The sequence below is a fragment of the Stegostoma tigrinum genome, chromosome 12 (assembly GCF_030684315.1).
Source record: "Stegostoma tigrinum isolate sSteTig4 chromosome 12, sSteTig4.hap1, whole genome shotgun sequence".
Lineage (NCBI taxonomy): Eukaryota > Metazoa > Chordata > Chondrichthyes > Orectolobiformes > Stegostomatidae > Stegostoma > Stegostoma tigrinum.
Window position 1 is genome coordinate 61,080,955 of NC_081365.1, and position 15,227 is coordinate 61,096,181.

Below are 15,227 nucleotides of genomic sequence, written 5' to 3' on the forward strand. Positions count from 1 at the left end.
GCCTAATCTCTGGAGTTCATCTCTTCTTTCCATATTTGAACTGAGACAGTGAAATCTGGAGACAATAACACTGGACAAAACCCAAACAGACAATGGCCAAGTTGGATTTGTACTGCGTTTTGTATTCAGTACATACCTTAGTAATTTTTCACATTACTGGCTTGATGCCACTGCTGTGCCCGTAGTGGAACGGTTTGGCTAGGGACAAGACTAGTTCTGAAACACAGGTCTCCAATACTATTGGTAGAATATTGTCGGGACTAAGAGCCTTTGCAGTATATGTTGCCTTCAGCTGTTTATTGATATCAAAGTGGAATAAATCAAATTGGCTGAAAACTGGCTCCAGTGATCCTGGAGACATCTAGTGACTGTTGCAAATGCTCCAGCCATAGTTTTTGCACTGATATGCTCCCCCATCATTGAGAATGGGGATATTTGTGAAGCACCCTTCTGCAGGCCGTTGTCTATTGCCCACCATCTCTCTGGACTGGATGTTGCGGACTGCAGAGTTCCAGAGTTGATGTTGAGAACCCCCCAGGATAACTCCTTCCCAACCTTATACCACTGTACCATCAACTCTGCTGGGTCTGTCCTGCACTGGGACAGAATGTACTCAGACATAGTGATGGTCTTGTCTGGGACATGGTAAAATATGTTTTGTACGTATGACTATATTGCAGCGGCAGTTGTTTGACTAGTGTGTGAGATAGCTCTCCTAATTTTGGCATTAGGCTCGAGGTCGAGCAGCGTCTGCGGAGAGAAATCAAAGTTAACATTTCGGGTCCAGTGACTCTTCTTCAGAACACTTAGCTGATAGTCCTTGGATTCCACTGCTGTTCCGTCTTCATTGACTATGAGATTACGGTTTCAGACTACTTTTTTTCTTCCCCCTGCATTTGTTCTACTGGAAGTTCTGTTGTACCATTTTTTTTATAAGAAGTATTTTAGGGATTATTGTGATCCTCTGCAAATCTGAAATCTCACTGTGTGCCAAGTATTTTGTTCAAAAATTGTATAAATCTTCTTGAATACGGTGAACTTGCCTGATTCTGAACAGTGCAGGAATTTCGCACACCAGAAGTGGAAGTCTATCATCTGTAAATGTAAAAGAAATAAATTTAGCAGATTAATTCTTGAATTAAACTTAGTGCTTTGATTTATTCAGTGATTTTAAAGAAATTGTGTGTTACATTTGCTTATGTATACAAAATGTATCTTGCATGTATTGAATTTCCAGGAGGGTTTGGAAGCCTTGTTGTTATAAATAGCTGCCTACAGAATGGAATCAATGTGGAAGGTCGCCATATAGATGGTCAGTTGTTTATTGATGTATTAAATACAGTTATGGAATGGAGAAACTATGAAGAAGAAATATTTTTGTTTGACTGGTAAGTTAATCATTCAGAGTTGTTACTTGTTTCTATTTTATCTTTAGTTTAAAAGTGTAAATATTCCACCTGGAAATGATTTGGATATACTTAAATTTGCCTTGTAAACAACTGTTATGAATAGAGAAAGCAATGTGTTTGTATATGAATTTGTTATTTTATGATAAAGTAAATCCGAATGAAGAAACTTTATGAATATTGAATTCAAGCAAAAAGAACTTTTATATATTCTGTATACTTTTAGCATTGAGTGAGGAATCGCAGAAAATAGATGAAGCATATTTAAACTTGACAGTGCGGTCATCCGGTACACACATGTAGCTGACTGTGTATTTGCTCGTTTAAAAAAAATGTCAAGCAGATTTGTATCTTTACCAACATGTGTCTTTACATTTATATATTTACTGACTCATGATCACCAATCTATTTGGTTCAAAACTATAGACCTTATGACATAAATATCTTGATTTTGAATATCACTCTACATTAGTCAACAGTACTGTGATAATTTTGTAAGACTTGGATAACACACAGGAGGTAAACATTAAGTCTGTTCTTCATATGAACTGTGTAAAATCTACCCTTTGAAATCTTCTGAAACTTTATATTTGTTTTTTTCAAAATGATACATTCATTAAATTGTTATTGATGTCGTGACTCCTGCCATATTGGTAAATATAGCAGGTTTTGTCACAGTGCTTAAATTTCAAAAATGCTTACTTAACTATAAAATACATTTGGACATCCTGAGGCCATGAATGATGCTGTCTAAATGAAAGTTGTATTGTTATGCACTAATATGCTACAAGGGAAATTGAATGATTTGTTAGTTTTTTTTGTGGTACATTTCGATGTGGAAGCTGGCGTCATCCAGAGAGCTGTCAATGTTTTTTGAATAATAATCTTGGATCTTTAATCTCCATTGGAGAAGACTGATGGGATTTGATTTAGTTTCTGTTCAAATTATACCAGCTCTAAATTATCAGGCTTGGTTATGTACCAAACTCTGATTCACAGACAAGATTAGTATTTTCCCCCTAATTCCCATTGACTCTAATTTTTCAAGAACTCCTTGATGCCACACTGCATCAACTGTGGCCTTGATGTCAAGGTCAGTCATTATTATCTGGTGTTCAGCTTTTTGGTCATGTTTGTAATGAGCTCAGGAGCACAGTGGCTCAAGCAGAATGCAAGCTGAGCTTCATTTAATAGGCTGTTGCAAAGAAAATAGTGCCTGATAACACTGTTGATGACATATTGAAAAAGAAGTCTGAATTCCTAATCAGAGATAATGGGAACTGCAGATGCTGGAGAATCCAAGATAACAAAGTGTGGAGCTGGATGAACCAGCAGGCCAGGCAGCATCTCAGGAGCACAAAAGCTGATGTTTCGGGCCTAGACCCTCCATCAGAAAGGGGGGATGGGGAGAGGGTTCTGAAATAAATAGGGAGAGAGGGGGAGTCAGATCAAAGGTGGATAGAGGACAAGATAGGTGGAGAGGAGACAGATGAGTTAAAGGGGCGGGGATGGAGCCTGTAGAGGTGCGTATAGATGGGGCGGTAGATAGGGGATAGGTCAGTCCAGGGAAGATGGACAGGTCAAGGGGGCGGGATGAGGTTAGGAGATACCAGAGGATTTCACCAGCTTCAAAATCTCACCCCCCCCCCCCAACTGCATCCCAGAACCAGCCCCGCTCGTCCCTGCCTCCCTAACCTGTTCTTCCTGTCACCTATCCCCTCCTCCCACCTCAAGCCGCTCCTCCCACCTCAAGCCGCACCTCCATTCCCTACCTCCTAACTTCATCCCACCCCCTTGACCTGTCTGTACACCCCGGACTGACCTATCCCCTCCCTACCTCCCCACCTACACTCACCTCTACTGGCTCCATTCCCATCCCTTTAACTCATCTGTCTCCTCTCTACCTATCTTCTCCTCTATCCACCTTCGATCCTTCTTCCCCCCTCTCCCTATTTATTTCAGAACCCTCTCCCCGTCCCCCTTTTCTGATGAAGGGCCTAGGCCCGAAATGTCAGCTTTTGTGCTCCTAAGATGCTGCTTGACCTGCTATGTTCATCCAGCTATACTTCCTAATATTCGGATTGAAAGCATGATTTAAACATTTTTAAATGTTATGTGGAGGAACTTTGACTCTATGGCTCAGATTGGTTAGAGAGCATGAATTTTGTAAATTTTTAACATCTCTCATTTCTCTGCAGTAATTTGAAGTGTCCCGAGTCCACTTTGCTTGGAATCAATGTGGAAATTCTACGCTTTCTGAGATTGCTGATCAAACATTTACCAACTTCAGTAACAAGTGAACAGTGGGACTTCATCATGTGCTCTGTTTTGACATGGTTGGAGGTGAGGTTTAGAACAAGTACTGACTGTGACTCAAGGATTGAAACTGACTTAATTTGCTGATTTAAAAGCAACAACATCATGTTTGTCTTTTGACTTGAATATGACGAGCTGCTTAATAACTATCAGGAAAATCTTGGTAAACATTGGCCCAGATTTTGAATTAAGAGTAACAGTGAAACCATCGGTGCTCACTGCTATTAATGAGTAAATTGGATGGCAATTTACATGTCTCACATGGGGATTTAGGCAGAGAAACTGCGATGTTGTCCTATTTTCCATGGGTCTGCACACCTTTACTATCTGGCTTTATTTGCTATATAGTGTTCCTTGGCCAAATATTAGACATCAAAACTCGTGAAAGATGTGAAAGACTTAACCACTATCCAATACCCATTGACCAAATCAACAAGGCTAATCATGTCTAAGTTAATTTTTAATGCTATACTGTACTTCCATGCAGCCTCATTGCACTGAAAGTGTACTTTTATAATTATGAATTCCCATTCATAGAATCCTACAGTGTAGAAACAGGCCATTCAGCCCAACACCGACTCGCTGAAGAGCTTCTCATCCAGTTTCAAACCCCCCCCCCCCCCCCCCGCCCATCCTATCTCTCTAACCCTGCATTTTCCAGACCTCATCTACCTAACCTATGCATCCCTGGACACTGTGGGCAATTTAGCATGGCCAGTCCACCTGCACTTCTTTGAACTGTGAGAGGAATCCAGAATACATGGGGAGAATGTGTAAAATCCCCACAGACAGTCACTCAAGGTTGGAATTGAAACCAGGTCCTTGGCGCTGTGAGGCTGCAGTGCTAACCACTGAAACACTGCTGTCTTTCCTTTAGGTTTGAATTCATTTTTTTTTTCTTTCTAACTATGTTAGCTCAATCCTTTATTTTCCTTCTTGTTTTTTAAAGTATGATTTTACATTGAATTAAGTGTTTTATTTTAGCTTCCTGGTTTAATCTATGGTGCTGAATAAAGATTCTTCAATCTGATTGATTAAGGAGGCACATTTTGGCTTGCTGTGTTCACACAGATCCCATGTGCCCTTTGGAGGGCACAGTATTGCATCAAACTCCCAATGATTCTAGACAGAAAACAAAGTCTTTGATCAGCTAAAGTTGAAATGAGCGATGAGCATTGTTCATTCACTGTCAACTGCAAAATCTGAATCATTTTGTTTAGCAAAATTAGAACAATGCTGAATGCTGGTAAATTATGTCAGTCAGTAAGCAGAAAGATTTTTTTAAATCAAAAAGTGATTTGATTGCAGCTTCAGTTTCACTATGACGACAAATATAGTGCTTAATTGTTTTGAGTGTTATCTAACTTCCTTTAAGAGCATACATCGTCTTTTCCAAGCTATCTTCCTTAATGTTGTTGGATGATGGCATTGGGACAGTGTAAAAGTTGCTGGTTTAGGTAATGTCAAACATTTTCTGCTGCAAACTTCTGATACTTTTGTTTGTAGTCAACACTCAACACTCAACATTAGCATCAAATACTCTGATGGGAAACATAGCAAGGTTAGCCACAATATAAAGTTCCATCTGTTTGCTGCAGCATCTACTGAAGATCACCAGCGCACATCAGATTTTCACATCTTTCAAAACTGTCCAGCCTGGAGCCTCTCAAATCAAGATTTGCCAATATAGTTCCCCTTAGAATTAGTGAGTTATTACCTGAACCTCACAATTCAAGCTTCCTGTTCTAGAGATTCAATCTACAAATAATCATGAACTATTAACTATGACCATTCTGACGGAGACTATCTGTCATCTACTATTCTTTCTTTTACTCTCAAATTTTTTGCTTTTTGCACCCCATTAAATCTATTCAAAGGAGAAACTTTGCTTGCTTTAGCACACTGTTTACATCTTTCCTGTACGTAGAACTTAAATTATGACAACTTATATAGTGTCTGTAAAATAATGAAATATTTCATGGTGTTTCATGGGGACATTATAGAGCAAAGGATCTCAGACACATCAGAGCTGTTAGGTCAGGTGACTAAAGGTTTGATCAAAAAGGTAGGATTTAAAATCTAAAATGTGGGTTGTGTGGTTGGAAGAGATTGCAGAGATAAGGTGAGATGATGGCATGGGAGGATTTGAAAAATAACAATGTAAATTTTAAAATCAAGAGTTCCTTGACTGCAGTTTAAATTTAGGCTAGTGTGAATAGTGGTGATGGAGAAACAGGATTTCCTGTAAACTCAGCTGCTGAGAGCATAGTTTCAGATGACCTCAAATTTTCATTGGCATAACAATTTAAAAATCATGTGACAATATGATGACAATGAAAGCTAACACAGTGCATAATGAAACAGCTCCTGGAAGCAAGCGGGCTTGTGCCAGTCACCATGGCTGTTCTGTGCCCCTTCATACATATAGTGCGAGAACCTCAACATTTTTTCCTTTTGAATTGCTCTTTCTCTTTCAGATTGTTGGTGAAACTCTGTCATTCAATTCCAGTCACGGTGTCTATGTTCTGTACATTAGTACATTTAGTGCCAGGATCTCAATTCTTTTGTCAAAACATAATAACTTGAGTCTATTCTGATTAAATAAATCTCTAATCCTCTATTATTCCCTCACTTATTTAACTAGTTAATGACAATGAGCACAGCCTTCATATCTCCAAAGAGATTAATGCAGTCCTTTATTTCCTATAATTTAGCATTTCTGGAAAAAACAGAATATTTAAGATAATTGTCCCATTGAATGTTGAAGGCTGCTGTCTTGCTGAATGGTTCTCCTAATCTTTAAAATCTTTCTGTTCACCTACATGGGGTACAATGTCATTTTGCTATTCAAGTGTTAAACTAATTGTGAGAAATGGCCATTCATCATAGAAACTGCACAACATTCTTTTCACTTCAATTCATTGGATATAAAAATAGTGTAAGGCTATTTCTACATTGGGTAATCAGACTACCAATTTTTCACGTTTGGAAAGTTCCAAATCTATCGAAATCACCTCCAAAACTCTTAACAAAAATTACTGTAATAACTCACTAATTCTAAGGGGAACTATATTGGCAAATCTTGATTTGAGAGGCTCCAGGCTGGACAGTTTTGAAAGATGTGAAAATCTGATGTGCGCTGGTGATCTTCAGTAGATGCTGCAGCAAACAGATGGAACTTTATATTGTGGCTGACCTTGCTATGTTTCCCATCAGAGTATTTGATGCTAATGTTGAGTGTTTAAACTGTTATGTCTTCTGCTTCTCTGTTAGGATCCCTCACCTTGAACATAGAATTGAGAAAAATAATCAAATTATAGCAATTTAAAGAGATAGTAGGAACTTCAGATGCTGGAGAATCTGAGAAAACAAAGTGTAGAGCTGGACGAACACAGCAAGCCAAGCAGCATCAGAAGAGCAGGAAGGCTGATATTTCAGGCCTAGACCCTTCTTCAGAAATGTATTTCTGAAGAAGGGTCTAGACCTGAAACGTCAGCCTTCCTACTCCTCTGATGCTGCTTGGCCTGCTGTGTTCGCCCAGCTCTACCCCTTGTTATAGCAATTTTAAGTTTTTTAAGATGTAAACTGATTTTTTTTAGTCTGTAAGTTCTCAATTTAAGAATAGGAATGTTTTCTTTTAAATGGCTAATATATTCATTCTAGGAAGTATACAGTACATTAGGTAGAACTCTATATTCTGGTAAGCAGTGCTTCATTTTGTGCCATTTTTTATCTTTCTGTTGCTTTTGCAATGTACTAAATTAATACATGCCTTTCCTACTGTATTTACACCAGTTTTTATACTTACGTGCACGCAGATTGGATTGACAGGTTTTTTTTTAAAAGATTGTCCTTTTTATTTCAGACCATGAGTGAAATTGTATCACTTACATCCAAGCCATTGGTGCTGCATTTTGTTTGCCAAATTTGTGGCATGCTATCAGATCTTGGCCGCATGTTTCAAGCAATAACACCAGAAATAAGCACAACGCTTCCTGCTAACCTTCCAAATGAATGGAACAACTTCTTTGTGGAAGGAGCATATGGACAGCTATTACCACTGTTCTTAAAAATTGCGGGTAAGGACGCATAGTCATGTTTTTGAACTTACTGGTTGAATTCCAAATGCTTCAGTCAACAAATACATATTAGATTCAGTAATTAAAATACCACGTGTATTGAATACAGGATTACTGAATTCTTTTAATTTTCTGGCATTCTTTTGATACTGTGCCCAACAGTGCCTAACTAGTGCAAATGAAATGTAAGCCTTTGAGTCTTTGCAGTCCTCCACCTTTTGTGTTGCTAAATAAATGTCTTTTTATTTATCTGCGTGGACACTTGATTTCTTCAGGTGATCCCACTTTCACATTTTTATATGTGACATGTTTTATGACCATTAGGGGAAAAGCAGCAGTCAGGGAGACGGTGCATCTACCTCCCATGGAACAAATGTTATGTAGCTTTCATAGCTCTGATCAAGATATCAAGTCAGAGGTTCTGTTGTGAAGTCTCTCATGATGGCCGACAGGTTATAAGGAATCCTGGAAACTGTCCTTTCGACAGTCCATTAACTGGTAACCAGGAATGACAGCAAAAATCACACCTTACCACCATTTTTACACTACAAGCTGAAGAAATGCTTATAAAAATGAAAGGATATCTGCAGTTATGTTTTGAATGTGTCATATGTATTCCCTAATTTTCTTCTTTCTCTGCCTCCCATTACATTGGAGTACAATCTTGACTTCCACAACTCACTTGGAGGGAGTCACCTCTCTGGTTGGTCCTGTATGCCTTCTTGACCACTCTATCGACCAGATAGGGCAAATCAAGATTTGCCAGCCGGCTCGGAAGACTTGGGTGATTGTCTCCTGATGTCTTTGGGTCTGGAGGGCCTGGGACTGCTGAGGTTCCCACATGCAGGCTTACCGTCACCCTCCTCTGCTGTAAGCTTTGGACTCACAGCCAAGCAGGAAACGGAGGCACTCGTATTCTCCAAAAGACACTTCAGAGGCCTATCTGTTGTTCCTCCCTGTTGTTGCCTGCCAGCACCATTGTCTCTTCTGGAGAGAAGAGGGCATCTAAAATGACATCGCAGTCTGTTGCCTCCTCTCCCCTTACCAGGGACCATGTGCATAACTGGCAGATGCTGAGTGTACTCAATGTTGGCCTCCAGGGCGTTTGTCATTCTGTCCATGGAAGCATAACAGAACTAGCATAATGTTGAAAATATTGATGAAATCCTACATCCTTGAATCCAGCTTAACAAGTGCCTCTGACAAACCTGTCCACTGTTTCAGTGCCTGGCTGTGCATTTTGATGAAGGCATTAATAACCAAGAACATGATGTTCTCTGTGGAGCTGAGCAGGTGCCTAGTCTCCACTGGTCCTTGAATGTGAGGGACCTGGGGAACTTATAATTGATCCATTTTAATTGGAGAGTTTGGAATCTTGCTGTAAATAATAGCTTTGATAAGTGTTGCCTTTGTAAATCGTATTTACTTCTTTTCTAAATCTGTACACTAAAGCTTTGTGTTTTGCATACTAATCGATAGATTAATTTTAATACGAAGGAATTTTTATACAGTTTACCCAAGACAGTATTATGACTGTTCCTTGATGAAGATCTACAGATCATTATGATCCTGGGTAAGGAAGAAGGAACTGGTTTTTCTTCATTCAACCTCTTCCCTCTGTTGGACACAATGTGTTAACAAAGATCACTTCATTCATGGATATCATTCCCAGTTCCGATGATTTATTTTGTAAAAGAAGCCTTTTTGACTAGGCTTTCTTAAGTAAAAGAGTAAGTGAGTTATTGAAACACAGGGAAAAGTAAAATGGAACATAGTCATTTGTGTGCACACACATGCACATGGAGTAAATGGAGCACATGAAGTCTCATGGAGTCCTGGGTGTACTAGCTAGATGTATAGAGAACTGCCTCGGCAACAGGAGACAGAGTTCTAGTGGATGGGAGTTTCTCAAAATGGAAAACTGTGCCCAGTGGTGTTCCACAGGGATCTGTGTTGGGACCACTGTTGTTTGTGAAATACATAAATGATCTGGAGGAAAGTATAGATGGTTTGATTAGCAAGTTTGCAGATGACATTAAGATTGGTGGAGCAGCAGATAGTGAAGGGGACTGTTGGAGAATGCAGCAGAATATAGATAGATTGGAGAATTGGATGGAGATATGGCACATGGAGTTCAACCCAGGCAAATATAAGGTGATACATTTTGGAACATCCATTTCAAGAGCGAACTGTACAGTAAATGGAAAAGCCCTGGGGAAAATTAATGCACATAGCAATCTGGGTGTTCAGGTCCATTGTATGCTGAAGGTGGCAACGCTGGTCGATAGAGTGGTCAAGAAGGCATACAGCATGCTTTCATTCATCAGACGCGGTATCGAGTACAAGAGTTGGCAGGTCATGTTACAGTTGTATAGGACTTTGGTTCAACCACACTTGGAATACTGCGTACAGTTCTGGTCGCCTCATTACCAAAAGGATGTGAATGCTTTGGAGAGGGTGCAGAGGATGTTCACCAGGATGTTACCTGGTGTGGAGGGTGCTAGCTATGAAGAGAGATTAGGATTATTTACATTAGAAAGACAGAGGTTGAGGGGACCTGACTGAGGTCTGCGAAATCATGGGAGGTAAAGACAGGGTGGATAGCAAGAAGCTTATTCCCAGAGTGGAGGACTCAATTACTAGGGGTCATGATTTCAAGGTGAGAGGGGAAAAGTTTAAGGGAGATATGCGTGGAAAGTTCTTTACGCAGAGGGTGGTGGGTGCATGGAACACATTGCCAGTGGAGGTGGTAGAGGTGGGCATGATAGTGTCATTTAAGATGTATCTAGACAGGTACATGAATGGGCAGGGAGCAGAGGGATACAGGTCCTTGGAAAATAGGCAACAGGTTTAGATAGAGGATCTGGATCGGTGCAGGCTTGGAGGGCCAAATGTTCCTGTGCTGTAATTTTCTCCGTTCTTTGTTCTCAAAAATGAGAAGTAGGTTAAGTTATAACAATTTTTTTTAAAGTACAAACCAATTTTTGTTTCATCTGTGTGGAATTGATGATGGAAAGTTGTAATGTTCCATAAATTCGCTGGGGGAGGTTGTTTCCCGAGACAAAAACAGATCTGGCAGCATCTATGGAGAGAAAACAGAGTTAATGTTTTGAGTGCAGTGACCCTTCTTCAGAACTAATAGCATTTTTTGAAAAAGTGGTATTTATCTTGAGGACAAAAGGTAGCAGGGTGGGGAATGGAGTGAGTGGCTAGGTGGTAACAGGGCCCAGAGAGAGTGGGTGAGACGGAGGGGTGAAATGGTTATGTAGCGAAAGGGATTGTTGTTAGTAACCCAGGGAAGAAGAAAAGCTAGATAGTGATCATGGAGACTATAAATAGTTCTGCTGAAAACAACCTATGTCATGACAGGGCCTAGGGTGTGTGTGTGGGCGTGGATAAAAGATGTAGAAAGATGTGATCAAGCTCTCAAATTATTGAGTTCTGCATTGAGTCCCGAAGACCACAAGGTCCCCAAACAGAAAATAAGATGCTGTTCTTCCAGTTTACATTGAGCCTTGTTGGATCGCTGCATCAAGCCAGAGACAGAAATGTTGGCCAGGGAACACTATGGTGTTGAAGGGTCAGGCAACTGGAAGCTTGGTATCATTTTATGAACATAATGTAGATGTTCTGCAAAGCAGTAATCCTGTCTGTTTTATCCTCCCAGTGTGGAGGACACCGCATTGTGAGCAATGAATACGGTGGACTAGATTGAGTGAAGTGCAGGTAGCTTGCTGCTTCACCTGAAAGGTGTGTGTGGAGCCTTGTATAGTGAGGAAGGAAGAGGTAAATGGAAAAGGATTACATTTAGGATAGTGAGCAAGTAAACAGACAAGTGTTGCATCTTCTGCGATTGTATGGATAGGTACCATGGCGGTTTCGGGTGGTGTTGGGAGAGGAGAAAGAATGGACCAGGGTGTCCTGGAGGGAACGGAGTGCAGGGGGGAGGAATGTATGTCTGGCAGTAACATCCCACTGGAGGTGGTAGAATGGCAGCTTATGAGCTGTAACTTTAAGTATAATTTAGAAGCTCTGGAACTTCAGGCTAGCACACATTCATCAGAGAAGCAGATGGTTTTTGTTTTAAATCTCTCGTCTCGTGTAATCCTGGAAGGAGTGGACACAGACCCGTCTTTCAGACAAGCTGCTTTCTGCCACTTCGCATTACGCCCATGGTCAGGGGATGTAACTGACATGTGATGGTTCAAGTTTTTGTCTTGTATCACTTCATTTGAAGTATTTCTCTGAAATTTTTTGACACCCATCCAGCTGTAAAGTTCTCTAGCTTCTCTTATGGACCTAATCCACATAGAATGTTCTCAGAGCGTCATTGAATCATATTTTTGGCCACTCAATATCTTCCGATGGTTTTTTGATTGTTCTTATTTCTTTAGTCACTAGAAAACCCAGTGGTTTCAGAAAAATCTGATAAAAGTCACTGCATTCCAAGTCTTTCACAAGTCTGACAGTACACCTTAAACAGCAATATTTTACAAACGAAGCCTGAAGAGTCCCAATCCACCAACACCCCTGTTTGGCTAAGCTCACTCTGAACAATTTCTCTTTTTAGTTATCTTACTTTCTCCAAGTAAAATATGTGGCCTTCAATACCCATGTAGGTCCAATTTATGTCTGTCTCTTTGTATAATATGTGGACCGTTCTTTGTTCTAGATCTACTTCAGCCTCCTCCCACAAGTTTTTCTCCAATACATCGTTGATGACATTGGTGTTTCTTCCTGCTATTATCAGGAATTGGAAAAGTTAATCAATTTTGTTTCTCATTTCCATCCTTCTCACAGCTTGCGTCTTCCACTGAAGCCCAACAGAAGCTGGAGGACAAACGGCGCATTTTCCTCTTAGGCAGTTTACTGTTTTCAGGATTCTACATTGAGTTCACAACTCTGGCCATGAATTCCATCCTCCGTTTTGAACTGCAACCACCTCCATTACCCAGTGTCTTGTTTGCATCAGTTTGTGCTAAATTGAACTGACCTGTTTTCTGCTATTAACACCTGCCATTAACACCACCTGATCTATATCGTGTCTTTATCCTACAAATAAAACTTTACTGTCTGCTGTGCGGCACCTCTACCATCCATTCCACTCACTCCTCCCCACTTCACCTATCTCACGCTACCACCACATCTTCCCACCCATCAGTTGATTAGCCACTTTGCACATTTCAAGCCATATCTCTCTTCTCTCACAGCTCTCAACTGAAATGCTCAATTCTGTCAATGTCTGTATGACTGTTTGTTAATACCTTAGACATTGATTTTGGATAGAAATATACAATTTGACAGAGGACAACGTTTTTTTTGTGCAGTGTTTGTTTCTGATTAGCCAAAATGAATCATAGAATCCCTACGGTGTGAAAGCAGGCCATTCGTCCCATCAAGTCCACACTCGCCCTCCTAAGTGCATCCTACGTAGACCCACCCCATCCCTACAACCCTGCAATTCCCATTGCTAACCCACCTAACCTGCACATCCCGGGACACTATGGCCAGTTTAGCATGGCCAGTCCAACAGACCGGCACATTTTTGGATTGTGGGAGGAAACCAGAGTACCCAGACCATGTAAACACAGGGAGAATGTGCAGACTTCACACGGACAGTCACCTGAAGGTGGAATCAAATCTGGATTCCTGGCACTGTAAGGCAGCAGTGCTAACCACAGACCTACCATGTCGCTCCAGTGTACTTTTCAGACGCAGAGAAAGAGCACGTGGGTCAAGTTATTTGTGATTTAAAAGCCAGTCAGGTTAATCAGAAGGTCATATTGGTTGTATGTTTACAGTAAGCGACTCTGGTTAATGATTCAAACTTGGGGGGAGAGAGAGAGAGAGAGAGAGACAGTTGTTTCAATGCTGCTTTCATCATTCAAGCAGTGGTCAGAAATACATTATTCAACATTATAAATGTCTCCTGTTTGTTCTTCTGCATAACTTTTAATTGAATAATTTATTGGTTTACATTCTATGTCACAAATTGGTAAATGTGATTAGCCTGTTTAACATCTGAAGAGAAAGTATAATTAATGTGGTAGCATGAGATGTATCCTGTAGCCGCTATACTCGGACTCTGTTATGATTTCTGGGTTACAATATAATTAGGCTTTAATAATGAATAACATGATTGCATTTGGGATCTTCCAAATTTGAGGTCCAGCTGCAGGGGTGACAAGTAATTCTGAATTCTGAGAAAACATGCCATTTATTTTGTTTCTTTTTGCAGCAGATTGTTATGTTTGAAGTATTGCCTAGAAGAAGAGAAATTTACACGGTTCATTTCCTTTTATTTAATAAATATTTTTGCTTTCTCCACAGCTGAGTGCAAAGAGACCATCCTTCTCCCTTCCTCAATGTGTCTGTTAACAGCCTTGGGAGAAGCTTCTGCACTTGTTCCATTGAAGCAGTTGATGAATCACAGTTTGCCACATAAATTCATTGCTGGTCAGAAAACTAATTTACCTGATAAACTTCAGTCAATCCTGAATACCTTGGCTCCATTGCTGCTCTGTAAGGCTCGACCTGTGCAAATTACAATCTACCTTATATTGCACAAGTAAGAAATTAAATAGATTTATGTAAGATTAAAATATGACAGTTTCATTCAGATTTTCATCTTTAACACCATCATCTCTTGGGGCAGATTGTATTACCTGCAAAGAACCTGTCTAGCTTTCATTACATTGAAATCAAGTAGGTTTTATAACACAGTCTGCGATCTACCCTACCAGATTACTACCTCCCTCCATTTGGATTCACCGAATTGTTACGGGAGCCATAGAGCCCGTTGTGTCTGCATCGGCCATTCAATGAACTTTGGTACCATTCTCTTGCCTTATCTCCCGATCCTTATATACTGTTTTTATTCAAGTATAATCCCTACAATGTGGGAGCAGACCATTCAACCCATTGAGTACACACCGACCCTCCATAGAACATCTCACGCAGACCCATCCTATCCCTATAAACCTGCGTTTCCCATGGCTAATCCACTTAGCCTGCACAACCTGAGACACTATAGGCGATTTAGCATAACCAGTCCACATAATCTGTACATCTTTGCACTGTGGAAGAAACCTGAGTACGATGAGGAAACCCATGCAGACATAGGGAGAATGTACAAAATTCATGCAGAGAGTCTCACGAGGCTGGAGTTGAACCCTGGTTGCCGGTGCAGTGGGGTAGCAGTGCCACCTCACAATCATCTAATGCCATCTCGAGTGTCTTAATCGAACCTGTCTCCACCATATTTCCAGCAGTGCATTCCAAACCTATATACTCCCTGATCTTGTATTCTGTCTCCTTGTTAATAAAGCAAAGATATTTTAAGTTTTATTATTTGCTGTCCGCACCTGTGCTGCACTATGCACATATACACCCAAGTCCTCCTGTTGTACCCCCCATTTTCTATTGT

The 15,227-nt window shown here is 40.4% G+C and overlaps 1 protein-coding gene across 4 annotated transcripts in view; it reads left to right on the top strand.

Annotated features, from left to right (window-relative positions):
• Positions 1–15,227, top strand: part of ltn1 (listerin E3 ubiquitin protein ligase 1) — a 139,709-nt gene that overhangs the window by 101,436 nt on the left and 23,046 nt on the right. For all 4 annotated transcript variants that reach the window (XR_009446562.1, XM_048540310.1, XM_059650366.1 and 1 more), the window contains 4 exons: positions 1,238–1,388; positions 3,605–3,749; positions 7,588–7,801; positions 14,132–14,369. Coding sequence is in view for 3 of the 4 variants with exons in the window: in XM_048540310.1 (XP_048396267.1) it covers positions 1,238–1,388; positions 3,605–3,749; positions 7,588–7,801; positions 14,132–14,369 (748 nt within the window). In the remaining variant the exon portion in view is untranslated. The remainder of the gene's footprint in view (positions 1–1,237; positions 1,389–3,604; positions 3,750–7,587; positions 7,802–14,131; positions 14,370–15,227) is intronic.